Here is a 25812-nt window from a genome sequence, read left to right on the forward strand (position 1 = left end):
GAGAAAGTACATATTTTCTACATTTCTAATGTGGTGGTTTATACATAATTTACAACAAAAGTTTTGTGGATATTTTATAACTCTGTCCATATAATATGAACAGAGTTGTCTCTCACAAACGTACTGTAAATACCCAAACCATAATGTTCAAGTCACAGCACACATTTACACTTATAAGCGATATTCCCACCATTTTAAGAAAACCAATTTTTAAAAAGTTTAAGCTACAAGAGCTTTTCAACAACCCCTACATCACTTCTAAAGAGTAATTTATCTCAGTTGGAATGTAAAGCTGTGAAGGAATTAAAACATCATAATTTGTCGTTTTTTGTCAGGGACTACAAAAACTAAATCAGTGAGTCTCACTGTCAGCAGATTAACCGAAGAAAGACCTCACAGCCATGCTCATAGGGTGATTGATGCAGAGATTGTTTACACGCAGCAAGTGTTTTTCATTGTCTATGCGTCTGCATTTCTGTGCGCACTTGTGTGTTTCACTGCTCATTGTTCCCTCAGTATATGTAGAAGTGTATGCCTCCGTGCACACGCTTGTGTTTATTTGTGTGCCTGTATGTGTGTCTACATATATCAGCCTCCCCCAGCCAAGATCTCTCACCTTCCAGCTCTGGTTCAGAGCACCCTGACTCCTAATTTGCAGTCCTTACTGCCTCCCTCGCTCCCCATCTCTCCATCCATCTCACTGAGGGTTTCACGCTCCTAACCGTGAAATTCACCCACATTCACAATTATGTCTTCAATCAGAGCCATCTCAAAGCTAGTAGGATGCAGCCTTTCTTTGGGAACGGCAGGAGGTCCAAAGCAACACTCAGAGGACTGAGCAGGCTTATTCCCATCTCTGCTCTCTACACTAATGACTGACAGATTTTTAAGGATGGGAGCAGTCGAGTTCGGGAGGCTTTTAACTTGCAATCAGGTACCTTGGGCCTGCATGCTCCTCAGCATGTTGATCCTTTAGCAAACCAATATGATTGCAGATATTGAATAATTCATGGGTGTCTAATGATGTGTCAATCACGGATGGTTTTGTTTTATTTATTGCGCACTATGCACAGGTTTGTGCGTCCTCCAAGCTCTATTGCAAGTTAATATTGCATGAAGACTGTTAGCAACATGACACTGAGTATAGCAACTAGCTTTTCTCATCAGAAATGTTGTGCTGTTTGGCTAACGAGTCTGGAGGAGAAAGGAGCGATCTGCATAGATCATGTTGTTTTTTTTTTTAACTTTTCAAACTAAAATGACCTTTCAAATTGCAGAACATGAATATGTGCCTTGTAAAAATGTGTGGAGAGACCACCATTGTTCACAAGTGGTTTATCTCTAGCTTCATTAACTAGCGTATTTGTTGTTGTTGTATAAGCGTCCCTGCACATGCTGATAGTTATTCAGGTGTATTTTCATTCTCCTAATGCTTATTGACAGAATCGTATTTTTTACATCTCTGTGAAGGTTGTTGAGCTCCTTTAAAGTGGTCAGCCTTGCTCCGACTAACTGACAGCTTTTTCCTACTCTTAACACAACTCTCCTCCATCTATTTCTTGAGGATTTTACTTTTTCCATTAAGTAACGTTATACGTTTGACCAGCATAATGCACCGTTTCAAGAATATTGGCTTACTCTGGTGCAGGAGGTGACCTTGCTCTTTGCAAGGTCATCCAGGCGAGGTTGTCATCCAAGCATTGAATGGCTCTCAGGAAATTTCATCAACTCAACAATGACCAAGAACATACAGTGAGATGGAGATTCCAGTGGGAGGATTCATCATGCCTCACGCCGCACACAGTTGAATTCTTCTGTGGGCTACTCCGTGAACTGACAAGTCCTTACTGTAAGTACTTCATATCCATGGGTGGTACACACGCTGGGTTGCCAGTCACCCAGAGAAAGGTCCCCTTCCGTGGGACACCAGGGGTGGGAGAGACCCCGCGTCGCACTCGTAGAAGGAAGAGGCTTCAGCAGCACTTTGAGTTGTGGTGAGGCAGGGCTTGCCTCCCTGCTTGCCTGTTGACCGTGCTCTGACGGGGATCTACTTCTTTGTCTGTAGGCAAAAAGCAGCTGTCAAGCAGCCAAAAAGAGGAGATAGGTCCATTCAAACTCCCTTGGCTCGTTCATCCTGCCATCCACTTCTAGATTCTCATTTCCCGAATGCAGATGCATATTAAACACACAGGCGACATGTATACAGACACACAGGCAGCTCTCTCACATACTGACTTGGAGGTGGAAGTCCTCCTTTGTCCGTTTCAGCTCTCTGCCCAACAGCACTCTCTTTTGGAGACAGTGGGAAAATAATCAGCAGGGCGATGATGCTAATAACAACGGAGCGTCCCGCAGCTCTGCGGCCCCAGGTGTTCAGGACCCTGCAGCGAAAGAGTCCAGAAAGAGGGAAAGAGAGAGAAGGGGAGTGAGCCAAGAAGAGTTTAGCGGCGCAGAGCCAAGGGGTGAAGATGAGAGGAGAGTGTAGATGCAGCAGCCCCCAGGTGGGCCTATGAGCTCTTACACAATCAGTCATACTGGAACCGATGGGCTCATGTGAAGACACCCTCACTCTTCTCTCCCAGCCCCCTCCAGCCTCTCCACAGCAATAATGAACTGATGAGCTGTTGTGCATGTCTTTTTATGTGTGTTACTGTGTAGATCTGTTTCCACGTACTAGGTCAGACAGTGCCTGGAGCTAGTTTTGGAGGGGTGAGGGAGTGGGGGGGGGAGCCGGTGATGGGGACAGCCAGCCCCTGTAGCCCCACAGCATGACACTGTGGTCTGGGACAACGGGCTCCCAGATACCCCCTGCCGAGGCGGTTACCCCCCGCTGAGCTAATCCCCTGCTCCTCAGGATTAACCAACTTCACAGCGCTGGCCCCTACTGCGCTGTCAAGGCACCGGTCCACCCTCCAACCCTACCCCAGCAACCGCCCCCTTCCACCCACCATCCTCCCCTGCACTCACACACACCCTCATTACCCCTCGATGGTACCCTTCTCCCCTCTGAAATGTCAGTTTTGATTTTTAGTTCTCACGTCTCTCTCTCTCTGTCTGTCTGTCCTGCTCACCCTCTTCCTTTACACGTTACAGCTCATTTACTACCAATCATGTATACTTAACATCATAGCTGATCATTTTCCAAATCATTCTGCTTTATAACCAGACATCCATTGGTTTCCATTTATTTCAGCATCTATTAGAAAACTCTTGTAACTTGTTTGAGTTGTGTAATTCATCCCAATGAACATTAGGGTGCATTCATTTTTGTCAGTGTTACATTATTGTTAAGAGGTGATGTGAAGAGATGATTGGGAAATTGAATCCATATTATTACTACTGATTATTATTATTATTGGGCAAAAATGTTGATAGATAAAAAGAATATTTGGACTTTTTAGATGATAAGATTGAAACAACTCTGAGGTCTGTACCATAGACTGTATAAAAGGTCTGTATGCTAAATATGAGCAAGAGTCAGCCGGCAGTTAGCTTAGCTTAGCATAAAGACTAGAAGCAGGGGGAAAACAGATAGCCTGGCCCTTTAAACAAACAGTAATGTAATAACGACAGTTTGTGGTTTTACAGATTTATGTGCTGAAGCTATTTCATGTCTAGGTGCAGTGACTGGTCTTTATGCTAAGCTAAGCTAACTGCCTGCTGGCTCTAACTCCCAACAGTATACCATACAGATATGAGAGTTGTATCGGTCTAACTTTCAGCAAGAAAGCGAATAAGCATCTTCCCCATATGTCAAAGTATTCCCTTGAACAATTCCCTCCCATTTATGAAGCAGAAATGCCAAAAAATATGCAAGAACAGATTGCTTTTCTTTATTTTAGATGATTTAAATTGAATATGTTTGGGTTTTAGACTGCTGGATGTACAAAAAAAAAGCAATATGAAGATGTCGGCTGCGGGTTGTGAGACACTGATGTACATTTTCCACTGTTTTCTCACATTTTATAAATCAAACAATCAGTTAATCAAAAAATGACAAGAAAATTATCAGTAGTTGCAGCCATAATTAACATACTTGGTATGAAAAAAATTACGCAGATTTGATGTTCACTTTGATGGATTACACAATTTAGAGACTCAAACCTAATTGATTTTCATGCCACACAGAACAGAAGTGAATGGCTGCCTGGAACAACAGGAAAAATACAATAAAAATCAAAAATGGCATAGCATGCATTTGAAAGTGGTCAGGAAAAATGGAAAGTATTTATAATTTGACATTCCTGCATGATCCTTTAAGCCACTCTGGTCTGTTTGATTGAGTAGGATGATTATAACAGCAGCAGCCCATTTTAGTTGTTCCTTCTAAAACTTTTTCTACAGTTCACATCTGATTTCAATCATTAATTTTGAGTGTTGTAACATGCCCTCGCAATTTTTGTATACTTATAGTCCTTCATGTATGTGTGCTTTTTATTTGTCTGTTGACAGAAAGAAGCCATTTGTCTTTTTTTTTTTTTGTACTGTATACACATGCATAGTCTTTTCTCAGCTCCATAGCAGACCTGCTGTGTTGATTTTAGGCTCCAGGTCTGAAAGAGACTGGGCCCACATCAGGCAGATCATCATATCTCTCTTTCCTCCTCGCCTCCCTCTATTCTCCCCACAGTTTCCTCTTTTAACCACACTCTCGAAACTCTCTCCCGCACCTCTCGTCCCCTCGCTCCCTCCGTCTCTTCACAGCGCTGATTAGGCGGGCAGGAGATGATGGGTGTATTTGGAGCCTGCAAGGCCAGGTGATGTCATATCTGTCTAACATGCTTGAGTAAAGACAGCGTCTCCTCTTCATTGTCTTCTAATGGGGCGCTGAGGTCTCAGAGACATCGAGGTAGATGGTGCAAAGAGTGCACGTGTGCTTGTGCGTGTATGTGTGTGCATGACAGTTACAGAGAAAACACTTGCAAGCAGCAGCAGGTGTGCCTGAGGATGGTATTAGGAAAAAGGCAGAGAGAGGCTGCAGGTAATGAGTAGTATGAACTGTATGTGCTTCCGCCTCGTTGATAAACGATGGGCTGGCACTTCGGACAATTTCCAGCCTTTACCAACAGGCAAGTCATTTTTCTCTTGCCTTCTTCCTGCTTCTGTGCCTTTTTCTTCTTTATGTTTCTCTCTTCCACCCTCCATCTTTCTATGCCAAAAGACACACAGGTGCACACACAAAAACTTCTTCTCCCTTGTATCCGGCTACCACCCAGTCACCCAGTCAGTCATCCAGTTAGTCGGTGTGTTGCTGGCTAATTATCAGTGGTTAGAATGTGACAGATGCCCCTGAGATGGTTGGCAGGCAGTTCGTCGTCCCCCACAGGAGGAAGCGACAACTGACCTTTAGAAAGCATAGCTCTGGCAAACCATCGCAATATCTAGCCACCGCACCTCGCTGGCACCCGGGGAGGGATCGACACTGGAGGTGGGAGGGTTAGTTGTTATATATAGATTTGTTGCGTGTGTTGGTGTGTGCGTGCGTGTGTGTGTGTGTGCGTGTGTAAGCCCAAGGTGAAGGTGCTCACATCAACACAAGATAAGTGCAGACACAGTGCTATTTTCAACTGTGTACAGGTCTTACTAGTGAGAAAGAGAGAGAGAGAGAGAGAGAGAGAGAGACTGTGTGTTGCATCAGTAAGCATGTGTCTTCATGTAAAATACTCTATATGCAGTATTCAATGTATACTAATATATGGAAGATACTCCTACAGTCAATGAGCGGATTACTCAAGCCAGACTGATAGCATATAGCAATATTTAGGTTGTTTAATAGAGGCCATGATCACTGTTTTAAATGCCAAAAATAGGAAGAATTTATCAATGTGTCAGATTAAGAATGGGTGCTATTAAGGGGAACTAATAAGACCTTGCCTTGCTGCGAATCCCATCCATTTCTTTCTAATATATATTTTCTTATCTCCGTCAAGTGAACAATTTTCCCCTTCTTTCCCTCAAACCGCAACGCAAGCATACATACATACTTACTGTAGGTAGGTACATACCAGGTATTCCTCATGTTGTGGGGACTTAAATCTGTTTACACAATCACATTTTTTGGGGACAAAAAGCAAGTCCCCATAAAATTTTAGGGTGAAGGTAAGGTTAGGGTTAGGTCAAGGTTAGGTAAGGGTTAGGGTGAGGCTGACATATACGTTAATATTGATATACCTGCAATAACTATTTCTAATCATATTTTCTCACAGTGCAAACATTTATGAAGTAAAGGTGCAAGAAACTCAGTGAACTTTGCATTTTTTTTGCTTTCTTTTATTGTGACTGTTTACATGCTAATCAGTGATAATTTACTTTTTTTTTTTTTTGTGGTAAACAAGAGCAACCTGACATTGTTTGTAGCTTCCTAAAACCATAGAGAAACACATCAAAGCAATTAAACCTCAAGCTTTGGCTGCAGCCACTTTCCCGCCAGCAATTTGGGTGTCAATTTTATTTGAACCCCCCCCTCCCACCGCCACTACCCATCACCCCACGCCCCCACTGTGCTGCCCTACATGGCTGCTATCAACACAGGGGCTTACTTTGGTAATGAAGTGGGGTCTCACTCTTCCATCTCCCGTCTAGTTTTGAAGAGCGCGGAGCAGTAATTGGTGTACGACCTACACCACCGGCAGCACTCATGTCCCCTGTCCTACGTGACATTCCCATCCAATTAAATCTGCGTCTCCACACACGCACATGTGCGCGCACACACACACATAGAGACACTAAAAGAGCACACAGTCACTATTATCACAGCTCCCTAAATTATCTTCCTGATAGTGTTTCAAGGTGCCTTTTTAAGTCTGTATGAGTGTTGTACATTATATTTGCAGTTTATCTACATACAGAGTGTTTGTGTATGTATACAGACATGGACATATTGTGTACTCACACATTGAGGAGGCAGACTTCTGTTCTGAATGAGTTCATTCACAGGGATTATGGGTAAATCTGTGTGGCCAGTGGATGGATCGCTCCCTGTCTCACAAGGATTAGCTGAAGGTGACACTGAGGTGACAGGTCTGTGTCCATCTGTGTTTGTATGTGTTGGTGCGTTGTATAGTCTGGTGCGTGTGTGTGTGTGTGTGCATTTGTGTATTGTGTACACGTATGTCTGTGTTATTAGCCTGAAATGTGTTGTAATCCATCAGAGTTAATGAGTTGTGTGTGTGTGTGTGTGTGTGTTGCTCTTCTACAGTGGTGGCAGTGGAGTGTGTTTTGTGTGTGTGTGTCTTTTGGCTGACCTTGACTTCAGTCTGTCAGATGAACACACTCCGAGACCCTCCATATGGAGAGCAGGACTCCATCAGATCCCCAGATGTCATCATAAACAATCTGTCAGATGTGCGTACCATTAGCAAATAGCAAGCACAACTCCTTCGGCCTCTCCATCAAATGAAACAAGTTGGGGAAAAAAATTAACTGTCCACACTACAGCCATTACCTTTAACATGGGTTCAGACGTAGACATTGATTTGTTTTAAAGGTCACAAGCCAAAAAATGTCCAGAGACCAAGAGCCTGTTGCACCAGCCCCTGTAATTCAAATGAAGCCTAGTTATAATGTAAGTTTACTAATTAGAGATTCATGCATTATTTAATTAAGCCAAGTTGCACCACAGGAACTAGTTCTTTCATAGAGATCATGTTGCTGTTGCACAGCTGAGTGAAGAGACTAATGCTAATATATGACATGTTTGGTTTGTAAAAAAGGAATATGGTCAATGACACAACCAGGTGCTGTTTATTATGATGTAAACTGTTAAGATTTTAAATTACATTTCACAAAAATAGCACACTTTTAATTACAAAAGACTTAAATGACCAAATAACGTCAGCTAGGTTAGCATAATCACATATTAGCCACTCATTCTAAAAGGCATGAATATTATTAACTCTGAAACATAAGCTACATTATCCATGCATGGATATTTACTAGCTTGACATTTCGTATGTTATAATGGTGTTTTGTGGCAATTTTGCAATTCCGCTCTGACAAAGAGGAACGAGACAAAGATCTCTTACAGTACTGTCACACTTTAATACGCGTGCACAGGGCCTCAGTGTCTGTGTTTAGACAAAGAGCGAAGAGGCAGAGTGAAACACATGATGTATAGCCAGCTGGTACGAAAGCTACAAAGCATTACGTTACTCTCAGAAGTAATTAAAAACTACAGCTCATCAATTGTCTGTAACTTATGTTTCTTTTTCCCGGGGAGCTTCTTTCAGCTGCTGAGAGGCCTTTGAGCAGCAGACTGGACACCTTCTCACACATTCTTCTCTGCACCTTTAGCCTTGGCTTTTCTGAATCATTTATTCTTTATTCACACTCTCAGTGACTAAGACGTCTTTCACATCAAAAGCTCTCTAAGTCAAAGAGCACATGTTTAAGATCCAGAATAATCAAACAGTGAGAATTAAACATGATTACATAGTGAAAATATACTGTATAAGCAGACATGTGCAATAAAAGATATTCGAACTGGATTATATGTGTTGTATGTGTAATTTCCCTCACAGGTGCAACTCGATTTAGTAAATCACTAGTTTGAAAATTGTAGCTACTAAGAACTTAGGAGGGACTTTGCTCACAAACATAGTAATGGCTCTGAAAATAGCAGGTATAACCCAGTCCAAGAAACAAAGCATGGGAATGCATTTTTCTTGCTGTTTAGTTTTGAGGCTGATGCCAACAGGAGCCTAGGAGAGTGCACCACCAGTCATTCGTGTCATGTGTTAAAACGAAGAGCAACTGCTGTTATGCTTTCCTCACAGTTCCCCAGATAAAGCTGCAAGGATGTCAGCGAAAAGATGTGCTTTCTATAGGATGGGAATACCCAAAGATGTACATTTCTCAGCACTGATGCACCCTTCCTCTGCAAAGTAAGACTCAGTAGATTTCACTGTCAGACATTGATTAGCAAACCCAGAGTGAGGGAGCCTCGGTTACAAACAGCTGTCACATGCAGAGAAAATCAACAGGGGCAACAGAGGTGCATACAAACGAGTGCAGATTAATTGTCACAAAGCTGCTGTTCTTGTTTTCATCCCTGACAATTTGCGGAAAGCTGTCGTTTGTGAAATAGAGCGTAGCAAAAGGTGAGTTTGTGCGTGTTCCTCCTGCTTCACCTGCATCACTTAAGGACCTCTGTATGTCCAAAAACATCAGTATAACAAACAAATTGTGTTTTAAATTAAATGTTGATAAAATAATCTCCAGTGCGACTCCATGATTGCTGCTAAACCTACAATATACCTTTTTACTGTAACCAACTGTATATCTTCATGCACCAAAAACTACAACCCAGGCCATAATTAGAATTATTCATGTCTCTTAAGAACAACATAGCATCACATTACAATGTCTTTAAAAAACAGAACAAAAAAAAAAGGCTAAATAAGGACTCCATTTCTGGGACCGTTTTGGTTCTCAGCAGTGTATTTTTTATTTCAAAGATAAGTGTCCAGTCTCTGAGAGATAATTCTAGTGCAGCTAGAATGGACTTTGAGTGCAAGACATTTTTCAGCTATAAAAAAAAAAACAATGGTAATCATTGTTTTGGTTTCAGGCCTTCAGAAATAAAGAAGTTCAACAATCATAGTGGCAGAAAATCGCCGTAGAAAAGACAGAGATACAGATTTTTTTTTACCAACAATAGCCTCAGCAGACGAGAACGCGCTGCACCTTTAAAACAGGGAACAATTTTGAAAACCCACCCACCGTAGACCATATTTAAAGATGTCACCCATCAACCTTTGACTGGGAAAAAAAGCAACTGTGCGCTACTGTATGTGTGCGTGTTTCCAAGTGTAGGCAAAATATAACGAAAAGAGTGTGAGTCAGAGAAAAAGAGTGACGATGGTGGTTTGTTGTATGTGTGAGTGTTGGTGCCCAACAGACAGCAGGGTGATGGTGGAGGTGTGGGCACAGGCCTCACACATTCTGTGATGTGCTCTGACACACAGATGGCAGCTGACACAACACAGATAGACTCTCACTCCTCCTCCTCCTCCTCTACAAAATGGATGTTCTCTCTGTTCACCTTCATGTGCCTTTATCTGTTGCCTGGTTTGATAGACATTCAAATTAATGCAAAAAAGGTATTATCCCCATTCTCCTTTCCTGGTTTTGTTTCCTCTTCTTTACCCCCTTTTTTTTTTTCCTCACAGTTTTTTCCTTCTCTACCCCTTTTCCTCCTGTCATCCTCGTCCACACGGTGATCTTGCCCAGGTGTGAGGAAAACATTTTGGATGAGATACAAGCAAATATGCAAAGAAACAAAATGTCACAGTTGGATGATTTTAAATGAACATCCAGTGTCACTATCAGCAGCTTCCTTTGTCAAAACAGCCACATGCAAAACACAAACGAGCGGCTACATTTGGTTTAAAATGAAAGTTCGTCTTTCAATTTCAACAGCATTTTTATTTCTAGCCGGGACTCTATAGAGTAGTTTAGTCCATGCTGTTGAGATTTCCCCCACCTAGCTACTAATGAACATTCTTGGCGAACATGAAAAATGTTAATGTAAGCAAATGATGCCTGTATCTGTGTGCAAATTGTTTTAAATGCCCTCCAGGCTGGAGCTGATTCACAGTAGCCCTGTTTTCCTCAAGCCAAATCACAACCTCTCAGTTCATTACTTCTGACGGAAAACAGAGGGTCTATGATAAGGGATTGATTCATTCACATACACAGGACTCTCCCTCTTGTCTTGTGCCTGTAAGGATGGCAGGTATAGAAACCATATGAAACTACTGCCAAACATGGCACTGCATTCAAATGTCTGTACAGTATATATACCGGTAATAACACACAATATCAGATGGGTTGGGGTGGATAGTCCACATCTTTATAGTTGTACAGTTACTTAATTCACATCCTACACTGTAAATGCAGTAAGTAGAGCCTCATATAGATTCATCAACAGTTAACAAGACAAAGAGTCCACAGCCATGCTAGATGCTCTGTGAGGCTGAGATACATGCTAACATAAGCATCCTAACATGCACATTTATAACAGGTAATGTTTACCATGTTGGCATGTGAACATTTCACATTGAGCACTGAACATGAAGTCCAGCTCAGGCTGATGGGAATGTCATTAGTTTTGCAGTTGTTTGTGTATAAGCCAAAGTATTCAATTAAAATTTTTACCTGATGATGAACTAGATGAAAAGTTAGGGGATCTCCCGAAGCTATTACACTTCATCTTGAGGTGGACATTAACCAAATTCCATGGAAATTCCATGGTTGTTGAGACAAACCAGAAATGGTGGCTAGGAGAAAAGTCAGGTCATTACCATAGTCATTAGTATTATACATGGGTATCTGTATCAGATTTGAAGGCAGTCCATCCAAGAGTTTTTAAGACGTTTTACTTAAAACCAAAAATATCAACATAATGATGGCGCTAGAGGAAAACTGGCAATCAATCCAATGGTTGTTAATATATTTCAGTCTGGACCAAAGTGGTGGATCGACTGATTATTCAACATTGTCGTCTTGAGCCACACTGCTAGCATGGATAAAAAGTGATGAAATTCAGTGATGTTGTTGATCAATCACAGGCAATGGTGCATCAGTGAAGTAAACAAATCTGTGTGGAAATTTCAAGTCAGCTGTGGTGTTAAAAAACCAAAGCAACACTCTTATTTGGTTGCAAACTGGCAAATTTATTTGGCAAACAACGCAAATTTAACCGCACAGCTAATATGCTGAAGTGTGCACGTGTACCTGAGGGTGCGTGTGGGCAGCATGAAGAGAATGCGAGAGACACAGAGATAGTGCTCGTGTGAGTGAGAGAGATATAGTGTGGGTGTTGCAGGGATTAATGTGAATTTGTAACTTAAGGGCATGCGTTGCTGCTCGATAGAATCTAGAGCATCAGCTCCTCTCTCCAGGCAATAAACGCATAGCTTCCATTGCATTCCAGTGCGCTTGCTCAGTTTTTAAAGGTTACAGTGTTGTTGTGGACCTGTGCTGTATAAGCATTAACAACTTGCATAAATACAAGTCTTTCTTTCCTGTTAGTGCGTCATCTTCCACTACTAGCTATTTAAATCTCAAGGCTTATAATAGCTAGTGTGAGGGACACTGTATTGTTAAGCAGTTGGTGTTTACATGGCTTTCCAGTATGGATGTAACTGCAACATGATGCACTCCTTCTGCCTCTTAATGGATCTTTTTGTCAGCGTTGAGATGTATAGAGCTTGAGTGGTTTTGTTATCGGAGCGTTTTTTTTCTTTCCTCCCTCTAACTCCCCACTCTCGTTACTCATGCGGTAGTTTGTATCTCAGGGGAAAAGGATACATGTCAGTATCTCAGAGACTGGCAGCCCCATCTATTATAGTTTATCACATGTTTGTGTGTGAATGAGAGAGACAGGGGTATAGAGAAAAGCGAGGTTCTTCATCCACACTCTCCTGCAGGTAACCATTTTAGTGAATCGATTGAGATGCCTTGGGTGCCTTCTGCATGATTAGGTTGCATCATTTGTGTGTATTGGTTAGAGGGAGAGACAGACAGCTAGTCTATTTACAGTGTAGGTCATGTTCGAAAGATGGAGAGTATGTGGTCAGCTTTAAGAGGCAGGAACTGGTGAACAACTTGTAAATTATCCAAAGTCATTACCTTTGAGACCAACAGTTTCAACTTGATGCTGTTGCATCAAGGCTGCTATAAAAACAAGACGGCACACACATACACAGGCTTTTAGATGTGTAATGCCACCGAGCAAATCCAATAGAAGGCTGCATTACGGCTGACAGTTTACTGCATCCATTCGTTTTCATGGTCTGTGACTCAGATATATATATGTATGTTTCCTAGCCAGTGTTACAAAATGACGGCCCAGGGGGCAATATCTGCTTATATGCTTATACGCTGCATTTACTGAGCTTGTCTGTAATGACGTCATCACTGAAAGACATATTCATAGCTGGTGAAGCTATGAACATGTCACATGTTCCTGTTTTTTGAGAACAGAAAAGGATTTTAGAGAAAAGAGCAGCTTGTCTTTGAGTTTTGAAGTATTAGAAAATCAATACATATCTCATCTAGTGATATGTTCATAAAATTTACATCCAGTTTGATTTTACAAATACAGGCAGGTCAGAGGCTCTATAAATGTTAATTTCATACCACACATATCTTATACATGACACACATTACATGGATATTATTCAAACAGGTGTATGTTATTTGCTATCTGTCTGTCTTGGTTTGTGGCAATATGTAACAAACAAAGCTGGTAGTCATGTGGTCTTCCTGTCCTCCCCCAATCCTCATCATCCAGCAGTGTCATAAAACCTGAAGGAGCCATAATTTCATATTGCTTTTGATCTACAATTATAATTTACAATTTAATTTAGCTTTTATCCAAAGCAACGTACATCTGAGAGTTGATACAACACAAGCATGGATCTAGTCAGGAGAGAACAACTCGAGTAAGTGCCATAAAGTTTTAGTCCAATAGGATGTAGTGCAAAGAAAGCATAGAAGCAGATTTTTTTCCCCAGTCCATCAAGTGTGGAGGTGTATGCGAAAGAGCTGGGTCTTTAGCCTTTTCTTAAAGATTGAGAGGGACTCTGTTGATCAGGTGGAGTTTGGTAACTCGTTCCATTACCGGGGAACGACAGAAGAGAAGAGTCTGGCTAGCGACTTAGGGCCCTGTTGTGGTGGTAGTCTAGTCCAGGTGCCTTTCATTGGCAGAGCGTAGTGAGCAGGAGGGAGTGTAGACCTGAATGAAGGAGTTCAGGTAGACGGGAGCAGTTTTAGTTGCTGTTTTGTAAGCGAGTGTTAGGGTTTTTAATTTGATGCGGGTAGCAACTGGGAGCCAGTGGAGGGATATGAACAGCGGGGTGGCATATGCTGTTTTGGGCTGGTTGAAGACCAGTCGTGCCACCGCGTTCTGGATCATCTGCAGAGGTTTGAACATATATGTGGGGAGGCTTCCCAGTAAGAAGTTGCAGTAGTTAATGCGTGATATTATAAGAGCCTGTACCAGGAGTTGTGCTGCATGCTTGGACAGGTAGAGTTTGATCTTCCTGATGAATCTTGCTTTGCAGCACTTTGGAAACCTTGTGCTTGTTAAACTCGTGCTATATAAATAAAGTGGATTGGATTGGATGTTGTAGAGGGCAAATCGATACAACCGAGGAATTGAGGCCACGTGAACCTTAAAGGTTAGCTGGTCATCAATAATGACACCTCAAGTTTTGGGCAGACTTTGTGGGCATGAGTTGGGTTGATTCGAGCTGTATACTGATCTGTTGTTGTATAGAGGGACTGGCTGGGATGATGAGGAGCTCAGTCTTAGAGAAGTTAAGTTGAATGTGGCATTCTTCCATCGATGCCGAGATATCGGTAAGGCATGACGAGATCCAAGCTGAGACTTTGTGGTTCAACCTGGGCTGGGCTGAGTGTAGCTTTTTTGAGCAGTGGGGTGACCAGAGCTTGCTTAAATGCGGTGGGGAACACACCCGTTGTAAGCGAGGACTTGATGATGTGTGTGACTGCAGGGTTAAGTGCAGGGGAAAAGGTCTGTCGAAGGTTGGATGGTATTGGGTCAAGCAGACAGGTAGTGGGACGAGAGTCCACCAGAAGTTTGGAGTCTTCCTCCTCAGTCAGAGGAGAGTGCGGCCCTGTTAACTGGCAGCTACAGACTGAGTTGATCAAGCTTAGAGAACTGGTTACTGATAGCAGAGACCTTATCAGTAAAGAATGAAGCGAAACATGTCTGCAACGAGCAGAGTGGAGGGCAGAGGAGGAGGAGAAGGCATCTGTGGAGCCACATATCTTGTTCTGATAGTAAGTGGCCTTTGGTGTTTTTAAACTGGAGGAGAATGATGCTAGGAGATCCAGATAGTCACCAAGGTCAGTGGGCTCTCTGGATTTACACCATTGTCTCTCTGCTGCCCTGAGCTCCGCCCTTTGCTCTCTAATGACTTCATCGAGCCATGGACTATGGGGGTTATTGCAATCAGTTTTGGATGTTAGAGGACAAAAATTCTTAAGAGAGGAGGCTAGTGTTGAACAGAGTGTGTCTGCAGCCTCATTGACAGGGAGTGAGGAGAATTCATTATGAGGAGGCATGATAGCCAAGACCTCATTGGAAAGTTGAGTCGGTGTGAGGGACCAGATGTTTCGGCGGAAGGAGACCAATTGCGGAGGAACGTGCAGGATGTTCTGGTAAGGAGATTGTGAATTGAATAAAGAAGTGGTCAGACAGATGTTGGGCGTGACAGTCGGATTTGCTGTGGAGCATTTCTGAGTCAAAATCAGATCAAGAGCATTGCCCGCTTTGTGTGTGGGAGGGGATGGAGACTCGTTTGAGGTCAAATGAGGACAGAAGTGACAGGAAGTCAGCTGCTTGGGTTTTGTCAGTATGGATATTCATGTCTTGCATGACAATTAGTGGTGTGTCATCATCAGGAATGGCTGAGAGTAACATGTCTAGCTCGCCTACAAAGTTCCCCAGTTGACACCCTGGTGGGCGGTATATGACAACCGCAAACAGCTCAGTGGGAGTAGTTACACTGATTGTATGGTATTCAAAGGAGGAGTTCTTGCTTAGTGGAGAAACCTTAGTGAATTTCCAGCCTTTGGAAATGAGGACCCCCGGCCTGCCTCTGCGCCCAACAGAACGGGGTGTGTTTGAGAAAGTGGAGTCAACACAGATTGCAGCTGGTGTGGCAGTGTTGACGGATCCAGGTTTCAGTCAGGGCTAGTACCTGATTGTCTGACAGATTAGCAAGTGCTTGGATAAATTCTGTTTTGATCTCCAGTTCAAGGTGACTCACTCCGTATTTGGCATTCATCCAGATTATTTATTTTTAGATGCAATTGAATTAAATAGCTCTACAATGTAACCGCTTTCTCTTTAATTTGGACATGGGGGGATATACCAAATTATGCTCTTTGTAGTTTTTTTATGTTTTTTTCAAAATTGGCTTTTTATTTCATACAAAGCTCTCCTAGCTTCAATAATAAAGAGCTTAGCTAACAAACACCTACCAGAGGATCTCGGGCCCATATGGAGTGAGCAGGTCAGAAAAACAGTCATGGGCCAATTCCACAAGTGCCTTAACTGAGGTCATTAAAGTCCTGACATCTACTCCACAGCTACCCACGTGTAGAAATGCTAAAACTTGGGTTACTTGTGCTCTGCTCTAGGTCTTGTAAGATTGAACGCTGCAGCATTCTGACCCAGACACCACCCACCATCAAATATGTAATCTGCATGTGGATATACCTTTCAGATGATGCACAGTCCACTCCCACGCTTCTATTTAACACTTAGTATTTATGTTCTTTGCTCATAGTTTGCAGATAGACATATTGCAGTTGGATATAATTAGTCATGTGCACTACGCAGAGCAGGCAAGCAGGTGGGGAGAGGGTAAATGCATCCGCTGTCAACATAAACAAACATGGCAGGTATGACTGTGCATTTCCACAGCAACAGTCCCAATTTCACCTGTTGTTATCAAATATCATGCCTCTTATCCAGATGGGTCAGTAGAGAACAAAAGCCAGGCAGACGTTCTGTGGTACTCTTTTGCCAACAAAATCACACCGCGTGGATCGCTTTTACACCTGGCTGACATCGAATTATGATTCTGATTTGTTGACACATCAGTCGCAGTGCGTGCTGCAAGCATTACCACGTTTTTTCCTTTATCCAGATTACATATTCAGAGGAAGATCTAGTTGAAAGTCTTGCCTCTTTCTTTTATTCACAATCTCTCTCTCCACCCTTCCTATCTGTCTTTCTTTTCGTCTCTCTCCCAACATAAAAGAACACAATGCTACATTGTTGGTTTTGTTGTAACCCCGCAGCCGCATTTTCAAGATGATTGTCCCTGCATGATGAAACAAGCCCTGTCAGGAGCTACAGCCGATTACATGGCTTCATGCAGTGATCAGTCTTTGTGTATAAACACTTTTTAAAAAAAGCAATCGACGCAGCGCAACATGGTGATGGATAAACTCCTACAGTGTCTTAGTGCCAGTGGAAAAGCTCTGTCTGCCTTTGCTGTCTGACAAGAGCTTCAGAGGAAAGAAAAAGAGACATATAGTCTTTGTTTTTGGAATGAACTCAGTGTTTTTTTTTTTTCCTCTGTCTCTCTCCTCCCTCCATCTCCTCTGCCTTGGAGATACAATCAAACCATATACACCCACTCAGAGAATCTTTTTAGTGTCAGTCCTAATGTCACGGTTCACATTAAATGCTTGATGGTGAATCACACGTGTAATGAATTCAATCAAATTCGTGACCTCTGAGATTGTCTGAGATGCTGAGTTTCTTCTGACCTGCATGTGTTCCTCTTTATCAAAACTCCAGACCCTTTTTACTGGATGATAGCTGTGCCATGTTTACATTAATGGCCCTCGAAAAACCTATTTTCTAGATCCGCTTCTTACTAAAAGAGATGGGGTCTTACAAAAACACACTATTAACTGCCAAACACCGGTTATTTCACATCAGATATTTCTGTGTTTGTGTTTTTTTCTGTGAGTGGGATGTTGGAAAAAAGATGAAGTCTGGTATTTCTATGCACCAATCAGAATTTAACAAAGTCCTGCAAGATCAGCTTTAGTTTTTCAGTGTTAAATGTATGAATAAGGATGTTTTATTCTACTTTTAATGCTGCAATAATTGTTTTGGGTATTGTCACTCCAGAGCAGCACAAAAAAACTGCAAAGAAAATATTGACATATTACATACATAACCTTAAAATGTTGATAAATGTAAGTTCAATATCCACACTCCATTTAGCTCTGTTTTGGTTTCCACCAACTCCTAATGGAAATATCTGCCTCTGAAAGTGTGCAGCTTTAACCTGTTGCTTATTTAGTCACACATAACATGAAGATCTTAAGAAAAACTTAAGATTTGAAGCCATGTTTGAGGATCTGAGTAGTTTGCCGACATGAAAGATGGAAAAAAAATGGAGATTCACAACCTCTCCTATTTTCCAGCTTACTTTAACAGTCTGTTGTGTTTACATACAGAATGAAGTCTTTCAGGTATTTTTCTTTTATCTTTTCTCATGATGACTCACTGTGTGTAGTGGTCCTGTTGGTCTGTTGTCTATCTGCAATCAGCATCAGTCAGCGGTGTCAGACCCTTAAATTTATGAACCTCCCCCGATGTGGTCGGAGGGGTAATTACATCTTCCATCTCAGCAGGGCTCAGTTACTCAACCTGATGCTGGTATGTGTGTGTGTGTGTGTGTGTCCCTGTTTAAACAGTGCTAATTGGCACTCGTTTCGAGTCCACCTTTCCCAGAGTGTCTCCCGTGTCACCACTTTCTCAGACTGCGACTGTCGATTTAAACCCCTCCCCTCAGCAGCTGTTGCCAAGGACATTATCAGACCCCCAAAGAGAATATTCCCAAAGGCTAATTCACCTGTCTCCGCTAGCACGTTATCTAACGGCCTTCTCACAGGAAGGTGGATGCAACCACCGCTTCCAGGTGTCTTTTAAATTCAGCCTGACTTCAAATGCCACAGGAGTTGCAACAGTAAAGCATCCATGCACTGAAAAAAAAATTTTTTTGCACACCTGTACGTCTAGGAAGGGTGTGTCAGATGAGAAAATAAAAGTAAAGGAAGAAGACAACCTGTGCACTGTCTAAAATTAGGCAAAACGCCCAATGAATGTCATTGACCTCAGTTAGCTGTTAGCGACAGTTTAGGAGTCTGTTCCTCTGAGCAATAAAGCATCCGTCAAGTGTTTGAAGTTCAAAGTTTGTTGTCCTGGGGGACGGTGAATACAGATTTCCATGTAAAGGTGTTTTTCTTTCATAACAAAGAGACAACCTTTATTAAGAAAGCTTGCTTTAGTCTGAATGGATGTGTGTTTTAATCACGAATCCTGGATCCGTTTGCGGCTCTTTAATGAGGCCTACTCCAGCTGGAAGGCTGTCGGCACGGCTGCTTTGATCAGTGGCCCATGGACACGGGATTACACAGCTAACACACTGCGCTAATGGAGCCACGGGGCAAAAAACATACACACACAAACATGTCTAAACACACGCAAATAAAGCACACACACCAAACAGAAATGCAAATTTAACAAATATACATATAGACACATACACCCCCTCAACCTCTGACAAGGGCACAATCCCATAAGCCAGTGTCTTGTTCTCGTGCAGCCCATTGTGTCAGGCCCTTTCATCTGGCTGCGTCTGTTTGTGCCAGTTCGGGTCGGCTGAGTTTTAGGCTCGGCGTTGAAGTCTCTGCCAAAGAGGGCTCAGTGAGAAAGGTCCAAAGCTCAGCGCTGACACACAGCCCAACTCTAGAGACTAATGGCTTGTAGCTCCCAACATATGTTGCTTTGTGTAATTGCTTTAATTGCTGTCATTGTACGTAATGGTTGGTCTTTTTCATCTTCCCTGGTGGTGTAGGCATTCTGCTAATTATATCTGTCAGCCCTGCAGCCAAAACGAGCGTTTCACAGTGAATTCAGACCAATGGGAACTTTAAAATTGGAGTGTTTCTGTATACAGTTGGTGTGTGTGTGGGTGTAAATGACTGACTGCAGAATGGTGGAATAGTTTATGAATCATTAGAGGTTTCATAAGTAATTCAGAGACTCCCCATCATAGCCCCTTTTAATGGAAGTGTGGTTGTGACTTTACTTATCAGTCAAGTCTGAACCTTGACCTGTAATTCATCTGAGGTTGCAGTTACTGAATAACGGTACACACAAATGCAAAAACATCTAAAAATCTCCTTGTTTCTCTCTCTCCAGGTATGACACTATCACAAACCAGTGGGAAACGGTGACTCCACTGCCCAAGCCGGTCCACTCAGCGGCAGCCACAGTGTGCGGAGGGAAGGTGTATGTGTTCGGGGGTGTGAACGAGGCCGGGCGCTCGGCGGGTGTCCTGCAGTCCTACGTACCGCAGAGCAACACTTGGAGTTTCATTGAATCGCCCATGATAGGTAAGACAGGTGACAACGCCGACAGTCTTTGTCATATTCTTTTCACACGTACTTGTACACAATGTAGAGATGTTATGACCTCAGGAGACATGTTGCAATGGTTACCATCACCTTTTGTATTTCGACATTGCTGTTGTTGGACTTTTTGAACCTGTGTGTGCTATATTGTGGTTTGATTTTCCTGAATGCGTGGTTTGTTTTCCCTCATTATGCCACCCACTAGCTAAATTGTTCTCCTTCAAGACATCATAAAAACATGAATATTAATGTTTGCTTTTTATTAGTAACGTAATGCCAAAACAGGAAAAGGCACATATTGCAACATCACTATAAGCATTCATATACATGCATTCCTTTAATCTTTAGTCACTGACATCATGCAATCTCGTTAGAAAGCAGCAAGGAGTCTTTGGGGCCCCATTATGGTTGCCTGGTTGCCTAGCAACAGTGTGCTCACAACTCTACCCACTTGAACACCTTCTATATGATGTACTTGACTTGCTTGTTGAAATCATAAACTAACGATTGCCATTTGACGGCAACATATCGTCGTACAGTAGATGACTGTATGAGGTTGAATCATTTTTGAGTGATCCGTGGTACTTTTAGGGAATCCCTTGCGATATGCATTTTGGAGTGTTTCTGGATTTTATATCAATGCTTCTGTAGTGCTCAGGTGAAGATACAAGCAATATTTCAAGTTAGGACGTCTCATAGTTCTTCCCATTTAAAGACAACCTACAATTGCAATTGAAACCTTCTACAACAGGAATTTTAGTATTCAATCTTAGAGTTATTTCAGTGAAAATGTTAACCTGCACCCATGGCAACAGAATACGCAGTGGTCAGGTTGTGACCTTTTCCATTCCTGTTGTTTTCTCCTTATCATTATTATCATCCTACTCAGTATTTCCCATTACTCCCCTCTTGCCATGTTATTGCTCTATCATTATAATGAGAAGACCATAGCTGAGATGATGGGTGGGTCTGACTATAGCTTCTGACATGTTATTGGCTAAATTCTGTAGTTATTCACCGCACAAACCTGCAGCCGCATTCCAGCCGGAGCCATCGGGGACCTGTGAAGGACACAACACCAGAAGAAACACTTAAACCGAGCTGCTGTAACTCCAAGGTAGCAGGAAAAACACATTGTACAACTCTGCGTGATTCAAAACACTGTCAGCTGTGTTCTCAGTGCAAAGATCTTATCCGCAAGCAGGTTTTTTTCACAAAAAGGAGTATCCCTAAAAGGTGCATAGGGACGATTGTTATTGATTTGAGCATATCCTCTGAGTCATTTGGCTTCACATGTTTGGCTTTGCACACATGTGAAATTTAAGCCAAACTCACTAAATTCAGTGTGTTGCAACTGCAACTATGTTTATATCCATTTAATTAATTTTCCTCACAAATACAAATTCTATATTTGATGTTGGATTACCCCGTTTAAGATGTTTGGCAGATGATGGACTCTCAGGGCAAAGAGTTGTCCAAATGCTGCATTTAAAAAATATATCTGAAACGGTGGCGTACTGTTGCTGCTGGCAGCACTTGGAGCAGCAGGCATCAGAGAGAAACATGGGGTCAAAAATGTATTTATATTCAAATGTTTCCTGACAAGAAGTTGTTCTTGTGTCATTAAAGCGCCAGCGCGGAGGCACTTCCCTCAGCACTGTTGCCCAGAAACTTGCTCTCTGTTATTAGTGCCTTTTCAGAGTGAGACTACTGTGAGCGAAATGATGATTATGTAATGCGGGTGTTTGGGGCGAGAGCTGAATGGTATTAAAGGGATGGAAGAGCAGCTGGCAGAGGAGAAATGAGAGAAAGTCTAGTGAGAAACACACACACACACACACGTGTGCACACGGAAACGCAGACACACACAAGCTCTCCTTACCTCATATCAACCATACATCCCCCAGGGGCACAGGTACACAGCACATGAATTATGTAAAGAGCCAGGAGGTTACTCTACGTGTGAGCGTGTGTGTGTGCGCGCGTGCATGCTGTCTGTCTCTGTGTATGTGTGTGTGTGTGTGTGTGTGAGCATGACAGACACAGACAGACAGACCGTCATCTGTCAGGGTGTAGATGAGCCTGTGTCTGACAGCCAACGAGCCAGGAGATAATGGACGGGTTTAGTGCTTCCTGTGAAATTGGGCCGGCGATGATTTTAGTGAGCCGATGGGGAGTGTTTCTCGATCAACCCGCTGCCTCTCTCCATCGCTCTCCCTCTCTAATCTCTCTGTTCATCTCTCTCTTTCTCTCTCTCTCTCTCTCTCTCTTTCTCACCCCCACTCGCTCTCTGTCTCACTGTCTCCCCCCTCCGTACGCCTCCCCGCCTCCCGTCTCTCGCGGTCTCTCAGCACTGTCTTATCGACTGACACAAATACAGCTGTGTGCGTTTTCTGCAACTGTGCGCCTGTGTATGTGTACGCATATGTGTGGGGTGTGTGTGTGTGTGTGTGTGCGCGTGTGTGTGTGTTTTCGCTCTGCACGGACCATCTCCCGCATGGACTGCAAATGGGTTTCACAAACACTTATCAGGACTGACTTCCTATCTCTTGCAGAGTGAAAAATAATATTACTTGTGCCAAAAATAGTTCCTTCAACAAGTCTATTGAGATGCAACGGTGTCTCTGCAGCTTAGTTCATCTATATCCACCTCTGTCTTCAATACATCTGTCTGATGAGCAGTACATGGACTGACAAATGAGCCCCCTCATATACAGTAAACTATTTATGAATCCCCATTGCTTCCTGTAAAAGGTCAGTTCACCCAAATGCCAAGGTTTTCAGATACGTTTCTGAGATTTCTGCCTCTACTCCCATACAGTGGAGGTGAATGTAACTTTGTGCTGCTCATATCATTGAAAATGACATTTCTATGGATAATCCCTAGAGCTCTTTTATTCGTCCTTCCTTTTCATACCGCAGCATAGTATGGCAGCATCGTATGAGTACATTTTCTACAACCATTCATAAAATTTGCCTCCTCTTAAAATATTTTGTTTGATTTGCATTCAAATCCACCCCGTTGGTTCCTTTATTTTAGCAACTTCTTACAATATGTGATTTTGATGTTTTGCCAAAGATATATTTTTACATACATGATACAGTTTTAGAGAGGCAAATCGCCAACATCGTTTCATGTCATATTTTTAAACAAATTCACAGATTGACTTAGTCAATCATACAGGGATCCAATCTTCATCCTCCCAAAAATACTACTAGCAGATGTCAGTTTGTTATAAGAATTAGTAGTAGTTAGGTAATAGTTCCCACAGAATAGAAAAACAGAATTCAATCTCTGTTTAATCATATTCTAGGAACGGCAGTGTTGGTCAGTTAGTCCCCCACGTTGGCACCAACTGAAATTTCACAACTATTGGATGGATTTCCATGATTTTTTTTTTACAGATGTGCCCAGATGATAAATCCTAATGACTTTGGTGATCCCCTGACCTTTCCTGTAGTGCCATCAGCAGCTCAGTTTATTTACTAGGTGCGTTGGAACAAAATGCGGTCATGTTCATGTTCTCCAGAGGATGAAACCTATAACTTTGGTGATCCTCTGACTTTTCCCCTAGCACCACCAGGAGGTTGACATTTGTGGTTTTGAGTGAAATGTCTCAACAACTACTGGATATATTGCCATAAATCTTGATACTCTTCTTGATCTTGATGATACTTTGGTGGTCCCTCAAATCCAGCATCACTTTCAAGTCACAATTTCAATTTGTCCAATACTTAGGTTTATGATCAAATACCTGCAAAACTAAAGACATTCATCCATTCATCCATCAGCCTCAGGTTTAAGACTTGTGTTAAGTGCTGATTGTGTAGCATGTGAACATGCTACCATTTGACAAAGATGGTGAACATGGTGAACATTACATGCTAAACAACAATGTCATTGTGAGCACGTTAGCATGCTGGTGTTAGCATTTGGCTTAAAGCAGAGCCTCACAGAGCTGCTAGCATAGCTGTAGACTCTTAGTCTTGTTTTTTCATGTCATAAGGATACATGAGCCATGTACTGGGCTATTTTTCTCTCCCTACACACTCTTACTCTTTATTATTACTTTTATTAACTAATTTCTACTGAAGAAATAATCCCTACAAAAACTGTTCACAGCATGTTCTATGCAGTAAAAGGGACACTCATCCTGGAAGAATGAATGAAAAGATATTGATTAATTTTTAAAATTTCATTCACCTTTATTATATTAGGGTGGAAAACCCAAAACTGTCTGCTGTGCTATATACCACTTAGTTCATTAAGGGAATAGATATGGCTTTTCATAATTGTATAGTGAATTTGAATGAATTTTATAGTGAATAGTGAATTTACCCTTTAGAAACTCATAAAAGTTACTTACTATCACACATCTGGGACATCCACACACGCCAAACTCCAACCAGCTCCCTCAAGTGTTCATCCAGCAGGCAATCCCCACTGACAGACGGGTCGCCATCGACTAGTCGGCTCCAGGCACCTGAGAGCAGCAGCGTTGCGCCCAGACCGCTCAATCGAGAAATTGACCAAAGGACAATTACTCGCGCAAATGACGTAGCAGTCAAACAGGTACAGCAATTGAGAGCACCATTATGGAGGAAGAGGAAAGTGACAAGATGAGATAGGTGGAGAGGATGGGGTGTTTCCATAGCTACCTAATTGTACATGCCCCCCCCCTCCCCCAATCATATTAAATTAAAGTACATCATCCTCTTTCGCTCCCCCTGATACTTTGGCCTGTCATTTCGAAAGGCTGCTCTTATTCTCCCCACACCACATAAAAGGACATTGTGTGAAAAAAAACATTTTTTTTTTTTTTTGCTGCTCCAATTACCTTTGTTGTAATCTTATCTAAGCTTCTGGCAGCAAGAACTGAAGCTTCTTTGTCCTATTTCCTCCTGCTCCCTCGCTCTCTTCTGTAGGACACAGGAAGCCGCAGAGGATACCCAGCACCTCGTTCTCCGTCTTTCGGAGGAGAATGTCTTGTTTATTCCTTGTTTATGTTCTCTCTCCGCCTGCGACTGACCGCACATTTCCATGTTGCCGTAATGCTGTGGCTTTGTGATGACGTCCACAGTTTGGGAGTCTATCAGAGAGAACGGTCTTATCTAGATCTGTACAGTGCACAGTATTGGTTTGATTGAGTCACTAGTGATATACAGTATATTTGTGTGTGTGTGTGTGTATGCACGTGTGTGTTATCCCTCCAGTTGTGTTCCAGTTTTATATAATCAGATATCTGCTGTGTTGATGCAGGAATCAGATAGCAGAGGATGTGAGGGAACAACAAGGTGTTTGTTTAGACAGCAGCCACAAATTTCATCATAGCTGTGTGTGTGTGTGTGTGTTTTCACTTGTGTGCTGTCCTTGACCTCAGCCCGAGGGGTCCCAGACTTGGTGACTAAGCTGTTTTATCAGGGTGTGAGAGGCTGCGTCAGCCTATGTCACCCCGCAGGCACAGCTGTACTTCTATCACCGCTGCCGTGTTAAAACCTTGTTTTGCTGTCTTTTTTCCCCCCCCTCACTCTTCCCTTTATTCATTTTTTTTATGTAGAATGTGGTCAATTGTGGATTGTTGGCTGAGCTTTATAACCTCAGAGCTGTGAAACCAGACAAAATCCATCGCAGGATTTCAGGAACACATGCTGTTCCACCTCCAGAGTTAGAAAGTTTTCAGCTGACACAGACAATACTCGATCGCTCGTTACCGTATCTCAACGGCTTTTCAGCAGAAACGGCCCGTTTTCCGCGTCGAAGGCCCAGAGAGGAGCCGGGGGGATGAGTGCAAAAGCAAAAGTGTTGGAGAGATGTTGAACCCCGACAGCGGT

At 42.5% G+C, this 25812-nt stretch overlaps 1 protein-coding gene across 3 annotated transcripts in view; it reads left to right on the top strand.

The window, feature by feature from the left end:
* The window catches only part of LOC122965383 (kelch-like protein 29), a 219385-nt gene that overhangs the window by 187851 nt on the left and 5722 nt on the right, over window positions 1-25812 (top strand). For all 3 annotated transcript variants that reach the window (XM_044329397.1, XM_044329398.1, XM_044329396.1), the window contains one exon: window positions 19769-19962. In XM_044329397.1, coding sequence (XP_044185332.1) covers window positions 19769-19962 — 194 coding nt within the window. The remainder of the gene's footprint in view (window positions 1-19768; window positions 19963-25812) is intronic.

This window comes from Thunnus albacares, chromosome 16, assembly GCF_914725855.1.
Source record: "Thunnus albacares chromosome 16, fThuAlb1.1, whole genome shotgun sequence".
Classification (NCBI taxonomy): domain Eukaryota; kingdom Metazoa; phylum Chordata; class Actinopteri; order Scombriformes; family Scombridae; genus Thunnus; species Thunnus albacares.